This window comes from Populus euphratica, unplaced genomic scaffold, assembly GCF_000495115.2.
Source record: "Populus euphratica unplaced genomic scaffold, PopEup_1.0 scaffold164.1, whole genome shotgun sequence".
In the NCBI taxonomy this organism is placed as follows: domain Eukaryota; kingdom Viridiplantae; phylum Streptophyta; class Magnoliopsida; order Malpighiales; family Salicaceae; genus Populus; species Populus euphratica.
In genome coordinates, this window is record NW_011500048.1 from 435,366 (window position 1) to 449,251 (window position 13,886).

General features: G+C 33.1%; 1 protein-coding gene across 5 annotated transcripts; it reads right to left on the reverse strand.

Moving 5' to 3' along the window:
• Nucleotides 1–394: 394 nt before the first annotated feature.
• On the reverse strand, nt 395–7,445 carry ACR3 (ACT domain repeat 3). 5 transcript variants are annotated; one of them, XM_011001553.1, is made up of 10 exons: nt 7,071–7,444; nt 6,798–6,864; nt 5,116–5,236; nt 4,715–4,830; nt 4,543–4,588; nt 3,930–4,044; nt 3,593–3,660; nt 2,842–3,453; nt 2,030–2,134; nt 395–886 (listed from the first exon to the last, which is right to left on the reverse strand). In XM_011001553.1, the coding sequence occupies exons 4-10, from the start codon at nt 4,783–4,785 to the stop codon at nt 566–568; spliced, it is 1,338 nt and encodes a 445-aa protein (XP_010999855.1). In that variant the 5' UTR covers nt 4,786–4,830; nt 5,116–5,236; nt 6,798–6,864; nt 7,071–7,444; the 3' UTR covers nt 395–565. The 5 variants fall into 5 exon arrangements, with proteins under 5 accessions (XP_010999855.1, XP_010999854.1, XP_010999857.1 ...); XM_011001552.1 differs by having other exon boundaries at nt 5,116–5,261; XM_011001555.1 differs by lacking the exon at nt 5,116–5,236 and having other exon boundaries at nt 6,788–6,864; nt 7,071–7,445.
• Nucleotides 7,446–13,886: the final 6,441 nt, after the last annotated feature.

Consider the following 13,886-nt stretch of genomic DNA (forward strand, 5'->3'; position numbering starts at 1 on the left):
TTTAATATTAAATTATTTGATAATTAAATGTTATAATTTTATTTGGTATATTTTTAATTGGGTTGTCTTAATATTAAAACCATGTTACAGATTCAATATGCTAATCCAAATGAACTTAAGTCTAGTTTTTTCAAAATTTTATATTGTTATTTATTTTTTATTTTTTTTAATTGTGATTATATTTTTTATTCATATTATTAAAATTATCTGAGCTTATAAAATAAAATAAAGAGTGTCAGGTTTTTTTATTTTGTTTTAGAAGTGCATCGCTTTAATATCTTTTTTTTTAATCCAAAATGTAATGCGGGCCTCCTAATTAATACTGGGGTAAGCTACCCACCTGGTGGGCTAAGTAAGTTACTGAACCACCATCAGATTCCGAAAGTCGCAGAAATAAGAAAAGGGAAAGGAGAAAGAGTACTGTTCGTAAGTTCAAACTTCATGAACTTACAAGATTTATTCCTTGGACAAAAAATATATTTCAAGCCCTGTCCATACTTTGTACTGAACAGGTTTAGTGTCCTGTACAGTTCATTGTTTCTGTCACTACAATACAGAAATGTTCTCATGCCAAGAACCTTTCCAGCAAGTTCCCAAAGAAGAAACTTGTTTTGGCCCATCCTCTAGCTTCTGGTTCTCGTGAGCTAACTGGTGGTTTCTTCACATTAAGCATCATGGTGTGCCCGATTTCTCTACGAAGGGCTTCAATGATCTTCATATCCACTGGGTTCCCAGAAGCATCTCTGACATAGAAAACATTCATTGCCTGCTCTCCTATTGTCATGACACCTGCTCTTGAAACGGATAATCCATTCTCTCGCAGAATTCTTGTAACTTCAGAAAGCAAGCCTACTCTATCCTTTGCACATAGCTCAAGGCTCAAACCCTGATATCATGTTAAAAAAGTTTAAGTGGCGGCAAGTTGCGGGAAAATAAATATATGTAATCTGAGCAAGGAATGCGCTCTGATAGGAAAAATTACGTGAAATGTGTCACTGCAGGCACTATCATCTGTTTGGCTTAAATGAAATGAGATGAATCCTAACTAGCGTAAAAAGAGAAAGAGGAAGGAGAAAATGCTATGCCCTTCTTAGCCATTGCAAACATTTGTTAACTTTACAGAGTGATTCAGAAAATATGTTCTCTTCATTTGAATTAACCTCTCACGCTTTTAAAAACAAAGAATTTATCAAATTCCACAATAATATCAAACAAACCTAAGGTCTTATGAGGCCCGCTATACAGTTCTGCATATTGAATATAATTCCAATCTCTTTTATTCTCTTACTTCCACCTTAAGAGCGGACCTAATATCCATAGCAATTAGCATCTCTCAACTCTTGCAAGTTTCTTCGTTGATTAGCAATGCTGATTTCTGATTCATCAAAGAGAAGAAAGAAAGAAAACGAAAATAAAAGGCTGACAAGACTTTGGCATGCTGCAAGTACTTCGTGTATTGATAGAGGTCAGGTTGCAAAAGATTACAAACAAGGATGACATCTATTATTGATGCTGTACTGTTGCTACACATAATTAGATGCCATCTTCATGCTGTTTTCATTCCCAACTTAGTGAGCCTAACTGACATGGTTTGGAAGCAAAAGTGATTTCAGAAATGGTTATAGATGAATGTTTAAATTAACCATGAAGTACAGTATCATGTGAGAATCCCAGTTACAGACTTTCATAAGCTTTCAGCATAAACTATGGCTATATCTTCTTGCTGGTGTCTCTGTTTCATTGAATTCTCCTAAAAGCCCATGGCAGAAACATGTTTTTCGTTATCATAATGGATTCTATCATGAAACTTTTTCCAGGTCAACAACTCAAAGATTCTGTTATTTTAGCTTAGCATTAAAGACAGAGTACAGCATCACCTGGAATATACAAGATTTTTTCTAGACTATACAAGGGGGAAAAAAGAAGAAAAATTATAAATCCTTAATTTTAGCTGAACCACGAAAGACAGACCACAATGTTAGACAGCAAAGCACAGAGAAGTTTACTACAAGGTAGAAGGCTTACTCACCTCGCTCACTCTTCTTCCAATCGCAGCTTCAAGGCATTTGATAACCCTGTCCTTCTCCCCTTCAGTATCAAGCACGCAACCATCCATATGACGAATATAGTACTCCTACAAGTTCGTATAAAGGCCAGATGCTTCAATAAAATCCAACAGAGGCAATGAGATTTACCATAACTGTTGATACAGTAGTCATTTCAATCATTTTACTCCATAAATGAGCTATAGGAGAATAATCACTTAACATTTTAATTTTTAGAGTTGAGATAGTTCTTTAATGTGATATAAGCCTTGTTAACCACTATTTGAGTTCAAATTTCATCATTCCATTCTATTTAATAAAATTAAGAATAAGTTAATAGAGATTTTCACTTGAAAATATATGTTAAATAATAATATAAATTATATCTTGGAATCTCATCTAACAACTTGAACTTTTGAATTAAGATAATTTTTTTAACAACAAGCAAATGAAGAGAACTTTTTTTTTTTTATTTCACTAGTTAAAAATCTGCAAAACACAAGCATAACGTTGCTTTTAGTAAGATAAAAAGAACATGAATGAAGTAAAAAACTGTATAAGCTAGATAGATAGCTCTAATGATCAAAGCGTTCCAGTAAAACATCATCGAAAGATTCATGAACTTCCTAATCTTAAATGTGAGCCTACACACGAAAACAGACTCTCTAGAGTCATAATGCATGCCTCACATGATCATAACTAGATGATGATGCCTTTCAGGAAAAGAGAAACGTTTCTTAATTTTTCTTTAAGTTGTTAGTTAACATGTCATATTCCTTCAGTGGGGAAAAGGTACCTGTGATGCATGGGGGGCATCAGATGAGATTGTAGCATGAAAAACTACATATTGCATATCTGTGAGAGTGCACACTATGTCAAACATTAACTTGGCACGGTCTTTGCATGTAACAGTGACCACGGAGTATCCTTTTTCTCCACAATGCTCAACTCTGATCTTTGGCTTGAAGGAAGGAGGATCATGAATCTCAGTTGTCACTATTCCACCTTCATAATCCCTATCAGCAAACAACATCTGGTGCAGCCTCCGGTCAACATGAGTGAACCCCATGGAGAAACTAGTACGACCCACCTTCTCATCTTCATCACACCCACGTAGAATGTTCTTGAGCTGGTCCTCCATTGCAGACAATCTAGTTGGGTCATCTACAGCGCGGGATGTGGTGTCATCATTGACATAGACAACACATGCTATCCGCCTATTGTGGGTCCAAACTTCAGCAGCAACCACATTGAAGTGAAGGTTGGCAAGGACAGCAGAGATTTCAGATAAGAGACCAGGGCGATCCCTGCCAGTGAGTTCGATGGCAGTGTGATCACCAACAGAGTGCACTCCAACCGGTTTGCCTGACCAAGCAGTCACTTCTTCTTGGCCCTTAGGTCCTAGAGCCTTTTGTATTAAAAATACTATCAGTTAACACAGGCGCCAATATGGTTCAACTCTTTTCTGATCAGTACTGAACATTCTATATTGATTATTTAAAGCGCGGAAAAGCACTTAAGAGGGGAAAAAAAGAGGAATTGCATACCTTCTCTATGTAGTCAATGGTTTTAATATCTGTAATCTTCTTTCCTTGTTGGTCAGTGACATGAAATACTGTGGATCAGAAATACCAACTTGTTCAGTGTGACCAAGGGACAGATAATTCAGCAGAAGGCTATAGTAATATGATGCCTTGTTTTGACCACTTGTTTTAGAGCCTATTCTTTAGACTTTTAAAATCAAAATATGGCATATAATAAATTCGTAAGTAGGTGAAACATGAACTGATTACAGAAAGGATTTTAGTAAGCATATGAAGACTGGCCTTGCATAGTCATTAGGTATGAAGCAGACAAGGGAAGTCAATAGGAGCATACACATACCGTCCATGAACCAACCACCATCTGAGGAGATATAAGCTTTGGTGATAATGAGGTCAAGATCGGTTAGGATTTGCACTACTTCCAGGAGAATTCCTGGTTTGTTCATGCTGTCAACCTAATACATCACATTCCATGCATTTTAGTTTACCATTGCTGTGTGATTATCCAGGAGAAAGTTATAGCAAGCATAATAATTTGCTTTGTAATTAATAAATTAGAGCACATGTAAGGAATTAGAGCACACAAGCATGGAGGGAAGTTTGAGAGCAAAAATCATTTCAGTAGAGGCCCCTAAAGCATTAAAATACTAGAGAAGAAGGGACACATTCTTATAGTTTGATAATCAGCAATTTGGCATCCTCACCCCTACCATTCATGCATCAAAATGACTCCCGCTAGCCTACGGTGAAATTTTACCCACCCATACATTATAGGTTCTGTTTTCATTTCTACCAAGGATTTATGCCTACAACACCTGAAGCTCCAATTAGTATTCAAACTTCAACCGGCAGTGTTACTGGACTGAACAACTAAAAAAAGACTCAGTAGGACTTGGCTCTAAGCAGAGTATTACTGACCTTGATGACCATGCAATAAAAGCAAAAAAGATTACCTTAATAAGAGTACTGTCACTGCAACTAGTGTTGTCCACAGATACCCTGACCAAAACAAAAAAAGAAAGGAAGAAAAGAAAAGACAAAGGGAAATTAAATAATGTGGGAATGTACAAAGAAAAAAACGAAGCTGAATCTTGGATTGATTATTTAATTAATTCTGTTAAGTACCTTGGAGGATTAATCCTAGTGCTCAAGTTCTCATACTCAGGATCGAAGTATGGCCAACAAACTTTAGCCATTTAAGCAGTAATTACTTTCTCCAATCAATGAGAAAGCCTCGCCTCCTGTCACAGCAGTATTAACACTTAACATTTGACATGTTAAATGGCGCATCCTCTTATCAGTGGCCATGCCATGTCTTTTTCAACAGACAGCACTAATTTCCTTAACAGTTAATACTGTCATACAGTGTCTCTAGGTAGGACTTTGCGAATTGAATAGCATGGAACAATAATGATTTCAAGTTTATAGTGTAATTGAATTGCAAGAGAAGCCACTTGCAGGCTGAAGGAGCTAAATACCAAGGACTTTTCACCAAATCATTACAAGGAAATATTTAAGAGCAATACCCTGTCTGAGGCTGGCAAGAACAGGTATGTTGATGATTTCGCAAGCTAAGCCCTCGAGTCAGTGCAGTTCACCAATCCCTTTTCTTGTTGACAAAACATGCTTACATGGTAGCACTAATATCTACGAAGAAGTGAACGATCCAACACTATGAACACGTAGTTGCACAAACCATTTAGCAGAACTCTCAGGCAAATCTACAGAAACCCCATGTCTAAATGACAGTTCACATCACAAGAATGCCTTATTTTCATTGATTAGTCAACCTCACGCTTGTAAGGCTTGAATCCCACGAGATTTTAGTTTTTGGCAAGGGAATTTAGTTTTCTGGTTACAATTTACAAATCAACAAATATTATAACATGCCTTACAAGTAGGATTTAAATCTTGACATCTAAATCTTAAGTGACCATTTGAGATTTGAGAAGCCGTCTTCCACCAAATTAAGGCATGGCATGTTGCTGAGGTTGCTATTATTGAACTATTAAAGGTTAACATGTAAGAATGTGGAAAACCCTACAGACAGCTAATTGCTGAATGCCTAGTTGGTTTGGTTTTATTCTCTACTTTATCTTTCATCATCTTTTGTTTGCTCTCCTTTCGAGATTTTATTATTATTTCCTTTTTGTTTCATAGCTGACAATTTTCATTCAGACAAGCCTAGACCACCCAAGCCCATCCAATAAGTTTTCAATTACATTACACCATTGAAATCTTCTTATTTTTATTTTTTGCTACAAGGAAAAGCAAAGTTAAGCTCTATCACTAGTCTCTTGAAACCTAGACTTTAAAGTGCTAATTTGATCTAAAATATCCTGTATTGGTAAAACTTGAACAATTTTTCTTTTTTCCAAGGTGCCCATGAAGAGAATTCATGAAATCCCAGTTTCCAAACTGTTGTCTGTGAAAAGAATATAGTAGAAATCAAGATTTCATTTTTAAGAATGCAAGGACTGATGTTTAGCTGAACAAAAACAAGAGGGACCAGAGAAATATCATAAAACTAAAGAGGTCGGGCCCCTGGCAGTGGCTGCCATTGCAATCGAAGCTGAGCTTGGAAAGCAAAACAAAAGGTTTGTTGCCAATATTAATTCTATTGGTTCGTGAACCAGCCTAGCAGATTCAGCAGAACAAAAATCTATTCCTTTGACACAAAATAAAAGGGAAAGAATTAGATTCGCCAACTTTAGCTACCATCATCGGTATCCTTATTCTCCATTTGACCGCCCAAAGCTCCCTCCACTTTATTTATTAGTTTGATGCATAAATCTTATGCCAACATGACCAATATCATACCAACTGCTGAAGCAGAAATTAGCATCTTTTTAATTCTTTTTTTTTTGTGAAATTAATTCCCGTTAAAACAGAAATTTGCTGCCGTTAATGCAGTGAAAAGTTTCCACACTTTCAGTTGGTCTCAATTACGCAACCAAAACAGCATACACACACACACACACACACACACACACACACACACACACACACACACACACACACACACACACACACACACACACACACACACACACACACACACACACACCAATAGTCCATGGCGGCAGAGTCCATATAATAGTGCATGGCGGCAGATATGGACTCTGCCGCCATGGACTATTGGTCAAAAGACTCATTAAAATTCAATAGAACTAGAAGAGAAGATTTATGTATTCATACAAGAACGTACCAAAGAGGAGCAGATTTGTTGAAACTTGATGAATAGTGTCCAGATGAGAGAAATTTGGAACTGGAACCTGCCAATTTCCAGGTGGAGTCCACTTAACAAAGAAAGTGCATAAAATATCGAGAGTTTTCTTTGAATGAAGAAACGTATTCTTTCAAGAAACTTGAAAATTCTGGAGCTTTGGGGAATTTCGAAGTCTAAACAGGGAACTAATTTATATATCAAAGACCCGAAAATAGAACTGAAAGAATTTCCAGGTTGTCGGTTACCACTAACCTTCGAGGTTCCTTCCTTCAAAAATTCCAACTCTAGAAAAAAGAAGCAGAGAGCCACTTCACATCCTCAAAACCCAGAAAAGGAAGAGGAAGAGAGGGGATATTAAAGAAACAGAGGAAGTGACTAAAAAAGCGTTGTTTTGTAGTGTTCTTAACTCTCTGCTTTCGATGTTAGAATAGCACTTGCACACTAATTTTGAGCTATTCCTCTTCTCTCCAATGAATGGTGGAAGTGGGCAGTGAAATTCTTTCTTTCTGAGGAGGTGGAAGAGAAGGACGAGGAACTGAATCAGACAGCCACTTAGATATAGCGTGGCATTGAAGGTCTTAACCCTTTAAATATTAATTAATTACAATTAACAATTCATTTGCTGTTCAGACATGACGCGGCGACCGAACACCTTTCCTCGAATTTGGATTTTAGGTAGGTAGGACCAAATATTTGTCACATCCTTATTAAGATCTAGTTAGTTTTGCAATCATGCGCCACTTGGTTTTTCTTTTCAATGAAAACTCCACTGAATTTAAGGGTTTTTTTTTTTTTTTGGATTACGAGAACCTTCAATATTTAAGTTAACATTGTAATAGAGTAAAAAAAAAAAGCTTACAGGCTATGTTGTGGTTTTTACATAGGTGTAATGAAAGAAAAGATTAGGAATGGAAGAAGAGAATGTGTGGTTTAGTGATAAAAAAAATTCATAGTAAAAACACCTTATGTAGTGCTTTATAGGGACTTTTATAATCATGAAATATATTAACTTGCATGGAGAGAGGGATAACGATGATAAGATACTATTTTATCTAATTTGAAAGTAATTATTTAAGATAATAGCATTTAATATTGAGAAACAAAGATGATATGTGAGTCATGTTTTCTTAAAGGTTTATCCTAAAGCCCTTATGTAGACTTTACCATGGCAAAAAAAATCATATTAGTGTCGATTAGCATTTAATATGGAGTACTAATTTTTTAAAAAGATAATTAAAAAATAAACCTAAGCACTAAATAGTTGGGAGAGACATCTTGTAGACTTACGATCCCTCATTTGGCAAAACCCTAAGCCATTACTTAAGCTTCTTGGGCTTATGGGTTTTTTTAAGAGTCATATAATTTATGCTACTTACTCTATAAGTGTGCTACTTAGGTCAATTAGGCTTTACAGTGCTTAATGTAAAAGGTAGGTAACCTTATCCAGGTAAAAAATGCCTGAATAGAACAATGGATCTATCAAGTCTTAGGTTATTATTTTCAGATTCTTATATTATAATTTGTGTTAAGACAAAGTAACACAACCAAGAGAAAGGCATAACAAGGTTTGTTATAAGTAAAAACTTTTAAAAACCAAGAATAACATAACTATGAAAAGACGTCTAAAATATTTAAACTTTATTTATTCAATTTTACATTTGCTAAAAGGTTATTACAATCTTTTATATAGAAATATTAAATAACTATAACACTATCGAATAAAAGAAATAAACTCCAAAAATTATTCCTTTCAAAAAGAAAAAAATGAAAAAAGTAATAATAGGAAATAGGAAAATAAAAATAGAAAACAAAAATCAGCTAAGAAAAATATCTATTTTCCTAAAAAAGCTTCCACATCAATGTTCTATATTGAAAGGATCTCATTCTCGAGTTTAAACTTCACTAAAAAATCATAATCCACCACAAATATTCTTTTATATGTGGTCCATCCCATCATGAATTCCTAACATTTTTATATGGGTCACCTCATAATGGATTCTTAACACAACACTTTTATGTGGGCTACCTCATCATGAATCTCTAATACAACATCTTTGTGTAGATTGCTTTATCATCAATCCTTCTATTAGGAATAAAAACTGACACAAATAGAAATACCATACTGGTTTTGAGATATTTTTTTAGGGAGAACCTCTTTATCCTATCTGACATAAGTACGTCCAATTCTAGAATCTCTTTTGACCATGATTATTCAACATAACACAATAACTAATTATGAAGAATTATTAGGTTCTAATATACATTCTTAATGTCCTCCAACCAAAACCATAAGGAATTGTTGGGATTTGATACCATCTAATACAACCGGGAGTAAAGTATAGCGGGGTTTGTTATTTGTCAAAATCCTCAAAGATAAAAAACAATATAACTATAAAGAGATAACTAAAATATTTAATTTTTATTCATTCATGCCTCCCCTTGTCAAAGGAAAAAATAAACTAGGAAAACTATTCCCTTCAAATAGGAAAAAAAAAACAATAAAAGCATAATAATATAGAATAGAAAAATAACAATAGAAAAACATAAGATCTTTCTAAGAAAATATCTATTTTCTTAAAAAAGCTCATACATCATCAAGTAAGTGGCAGAGTATGCCTCGGCCCCACTTATGTGTCTAATGATGATGTGCATGAGTTAGGCCAAAAAGTGAGGTTCAAAAGTATATTCCATTCATTTACATCTGTAAACCTTTATGTTTGATATAAGAGAAAGACTTTAACTTGTATCTAAGTACGAACTCCTAACCCCAAACACAAATATGTTATTTCATCTTTTAAGAAGTCATTATGACATGATCATATGGGTGAATCCCTAAGGTCAATATTTAGGTGTGTAGAGATAGATAAAAAAACTGATGATTTTTAACTTTTGAAACTAGATAGGGTATCACCACATGTCTTAATGATAAGTCTATATTTATAGTACGCTAGGCTATAAATAATTCTATCACTACCCTCATTCTTGTTATTTTTTAAAAAGATTAAATTATTATTTTCTTTTTTTAAAATAAAAAAATTTCAAGAGAGAGTTAAAGAGTGACCACTATAAAGGGATTAAAAAACCCATTGAACCACCATGAATACCTCCAAATCATGCCAAGATAGTCACAAGAATTTTCCTTGTTATGTTATTGACCTTCATAAAATAGTTTTTAGTGATATTTTATCAGAATTTAATGTTTATTAAGGTTAATCTGATTTTTCTTCACTTCTGTTTAGATGTAGTTGATTTATTTTGAGTATAATATGGGTTAGAAGCTACCCTAAGTAGGGAGACCTTCAAACCATCTAGATTTAGGGCTAAGGAACCTTTAAAAGGGGATATAAGACACTCAATAAAAATATATGATGTTTTTAAGATTGTCAGATGACCTAATACTAGTTAGAGGATACTTACTCTAGCATTGTCACTTAGAACAAATTCTAGGGCGTATAGGTCGGATGTCTTTACATTAAAACAAGACAAGTAGATAGTCTAAAAGGCTTGTTTAGGGAAAATAAAGATCATTATACTCTTCGATATGTTAAGATATGGGTATGTGTTCCTCTTGTTCAAGTTTTCTTAGAATGTTTTTTTTTTATTATTATAACTTTTATATAAGCTAGTTGCACTTTAATGAATGGGTCATTATGGTTATCTTTGATGTGTACATGAGGCAGCTTAGTGAAGAGCCATTACTAATAGTGCTTAGACACTACTATTTGTTATTCAGATCCATTAACAGAAAGTGTGAACTAACTTAGTTTTATATTTCTTCTTTATAAGCCAAAGGTCTTATATTTAGGATGTTCTAAAGAAAAATATATTATATGAAATAATATAGAGGAGAATGATATATGATGAAGTATAGAGAAAAAATCTTTACATGAGGAACCTAAAAGGCGTAAGGGCGCCTAATATTTTAAAGATCCTATAAGATCTCTATAATTTGAAATTAGGCCTATCAAAGATAGAGAGGTTCTTAAATGAACATTTATTCTAATCTTTGTTTGAGTACAAATCAATCTCTTGGTGATGGGATTGTCACTAGAAAACAATTTAGTGAATGTGTCATTAGAAAACCCATTATTTATTTTTTCACTAATTTCTTATGTATTATCTCTATATTGGTGTAAATGGACCCAAACTTAGAGGTTAACCAAAAAGACTGATACAATTGGCCCTTTAAAGAAGAAAAAGAAAGATATAAGGATAAAAAAGAATTAAGTTTATAGTCCATCCAAAAGGTGAGAATATAATTTAAGGCCTAGACGGTCTAAAACCAAGCCTATGGGATATCAAAGAGATTATAAGCAAGATTAGGAAGGAAGATAAATTTTAGAGGTGTAATAGAGAGGCTAGCAATAAAAAAGCACAAGAGGACAAAGAAAGATGTTGCTTCTTACTCTTCAACTATAAAGTATAAGATTTCTCCTAATCCAACTATATTATCTAACACTCATCTTAAGAGAAAAATCATAACACTCTCTCCTTCTTAACCTACCTTTATTATGGTGACTCAACCTAGACTCAAAACCTCAACCAGGGGTCTATAACACCACAAATATTAACTAAAGAGGGCTTATATCACTCTTTCTTAGTAAAATCCTTCTCTTTAAAGGTTTTCTTGAGTTACCTAACATCTACGTAATTATTTGTTTGCTCTAATTCCTCGGGGATGCTTTTAAATTGATGAACATTAAACTTACTAGCTATATACACCTCTTTACTCTACTTATGTTTAATGCAAGTCCTAAAACTTTTGGAGCTATGGTTCTTTTTTAATTCATCTATATTTTTTATGGCTCTTTGTTTTTCAAGTCTTTTAAATATAAGGATATAATACCCCCTACTAGAAAGCTACGGGTGATCATATATTTACACCATATCATTGTACTTAAACAAAAATGAGACTTTAAAATAAAATGAAAATATATATGAAAAATTAGAGTCATCATCTAGTAATTTGATAGAATATATATTTGGATATGAAGTATGGTAGGGTAAGAAAAGAAGAAAATGTTATAAGGTTTAAAAATCATATATAATATTGGAATTATTATGTAATAAATTAAATTTTGTATTCAATATGATTAAAATAATAGTGTTAAATTTTCTTAATATTTTTCTCCATGTCACATTCCAAACAAATTAATTCTCAAGTGGGTCCTACAAATTTAATGGTTGAATTTTTCATTAATAAGAATTACTCTACTCAAAAAGAAAAAAAAACCTTTCACATAAACTAAAACAAAGTTTTCTAACTTAGTGTCAATAATAACAAAAGTAAAAAAAGGATAACATTAAAAGTTTTATATAAATACATAAAAATTAGGAGATTCTAATGTACCATAACATTGCTTAATTTTAATTAAAAAGATAAATGAAATAAGATAATGAGAAATACAGATATTTGAGTCAATATAAGTAATTATGAAAAATATGAAAAAAGCATTATAGCAATTTGTAGTAAAAAAACTATTTTTCCCTTCTAAATAATCAAATAATTAGTTATTTGGGGTAATATGATCTTTCACACATAGGTTCATCAGTCAAAATCATATTGATGGGGGATAGATCAATCTTTTCACATTTATTATGCATAGTAAAATGACTTCATTACCCTTATAATCATTTTTTAAAAAATTGATTTTTAGAGCTATTTTTGTATTTTTAATATTCTAAGCATAGTAAAATAACATAAATACCTTTAAAAAATATTTTTCTTTAACTTATATGCATGAGTATTTTTATCATTTTATCATTTTATTATCATATTAATCGAAGGATGATTTTGTAATTTTCTAAAATAAATATTATTACAAAAAGAGTCGTTAATGCATGCAGTGCAAGCATTAACACATTGATAATATCTATAGAGTCGTCTAGTGACTAAACACTATCACATATATACGGTGTCGCAACGATCGTCCACCCCTTAAAAAATTTATAAGTATAGACAGATACATAGTATATTCTGGCAAAATATGGAAAGACAAGAAATTCTTGTCTCTTATTAGTGGAAAATTAAAATGGGAGTCTCCATCTAGTATTCTAGTTACTAGGAACCCTAACTAGTCCTAGAGATGAGATATGGAGACTAGTTGCATCAAGAGAAGGTATTAGTACTCCAAATACGCCCTACCTAAGGTAAGCTGCATCGTTTTGTCTGATAAACTCTAAGATTTTGTTGTGGTTTTTAATTATTGGTTTGTCTAAGGTTTAAGAAAACTCCTCTATAATGAGATTCTTATCTTATCGGGTAAGAACCTAATTATTTAATGTTGTAAAAAAATATCTTTTTAATACCGGGAATCCATTTTACATATAAATTCATAATCCCTGATACCAAAACAAAAATAAAATAAAATTTTTGTTGTTTTTAAAATTTTGGTCAATGTTCTTTTGACTTTAATAAACTAGATATTAAAGCCAAAATATATGCTAAGACATTGTTTTTTTTTTAATGAAAAATACAAAATGATTTTTTTAGCTTTAAGACACTTGGTATATGGAAAAAAACATTTTTTTCAATTTTTTTGTATTTTTGGAATTTTGATGAAAACCAGGTATTTTAATACCACATTTATATTTTTACGATGTAAAATAATGCCTGATATTAATCAAAATGATATAAAAACTATGTTGGAAAATTATAAAATTCTAAAGAAAAAAATATTTTTGAATTTTTTTATAAAAAATAAACTAGACCAGACCTGGCACAACCTTTGTGGGTTGGGCCGGATCCGACTCATCTACTGTGGGCTGGGCTCATGTCCCAGCCTAGGCCCAAATGAGCTAGTTACTGTGCATCAATACAATAGCCAGCCCACACTGTATTTTTGTAGCAGAACGTGAAATTACATTTTGCATGTAAAAATATATACGAATGGTAAGGAAATAAAGGGTAGGGAGGAGGCTTACTTGGAGCGGTGGTGCTGCCGGTAGTTCGTGGTGGCCCGCGATACTTGACACAACTAAAAGATTGATGTCTTTTCCCAAGTGCAGGAGTGTCGAAGTAATAAATAACCCGGCAAGACCGGGGTCGAATCACAGGGAGGTTAATTG

What these genes read in the sequence shown, in the direction of transcription:
- ACR3 (XM_011001555.1), bottom strand. Translation starts at nt 4,785, where the DNA reads ATGGCTAAAGTTTGTTGGCCATACTTCGATCCTGAGTATGAGAACTTG. An exon ending in TGGTGGTTGGTTCATGGACG is followed by an intron (nt 3,661 to 3,929) that starts GTATGTGTATGC and finishes TCTGATCCACAG; the next exon opens with TATTTCATGTCACTGACCAA. An exon ending in CCATTGACTACATAGAGAAG is followed by an intron (nt 3,454 to 3,592) that starts GTATGCAATTCC and finishes TTAATACAAAAG; the next exon opens with GCTCTAGGACCTAAGGGCCA.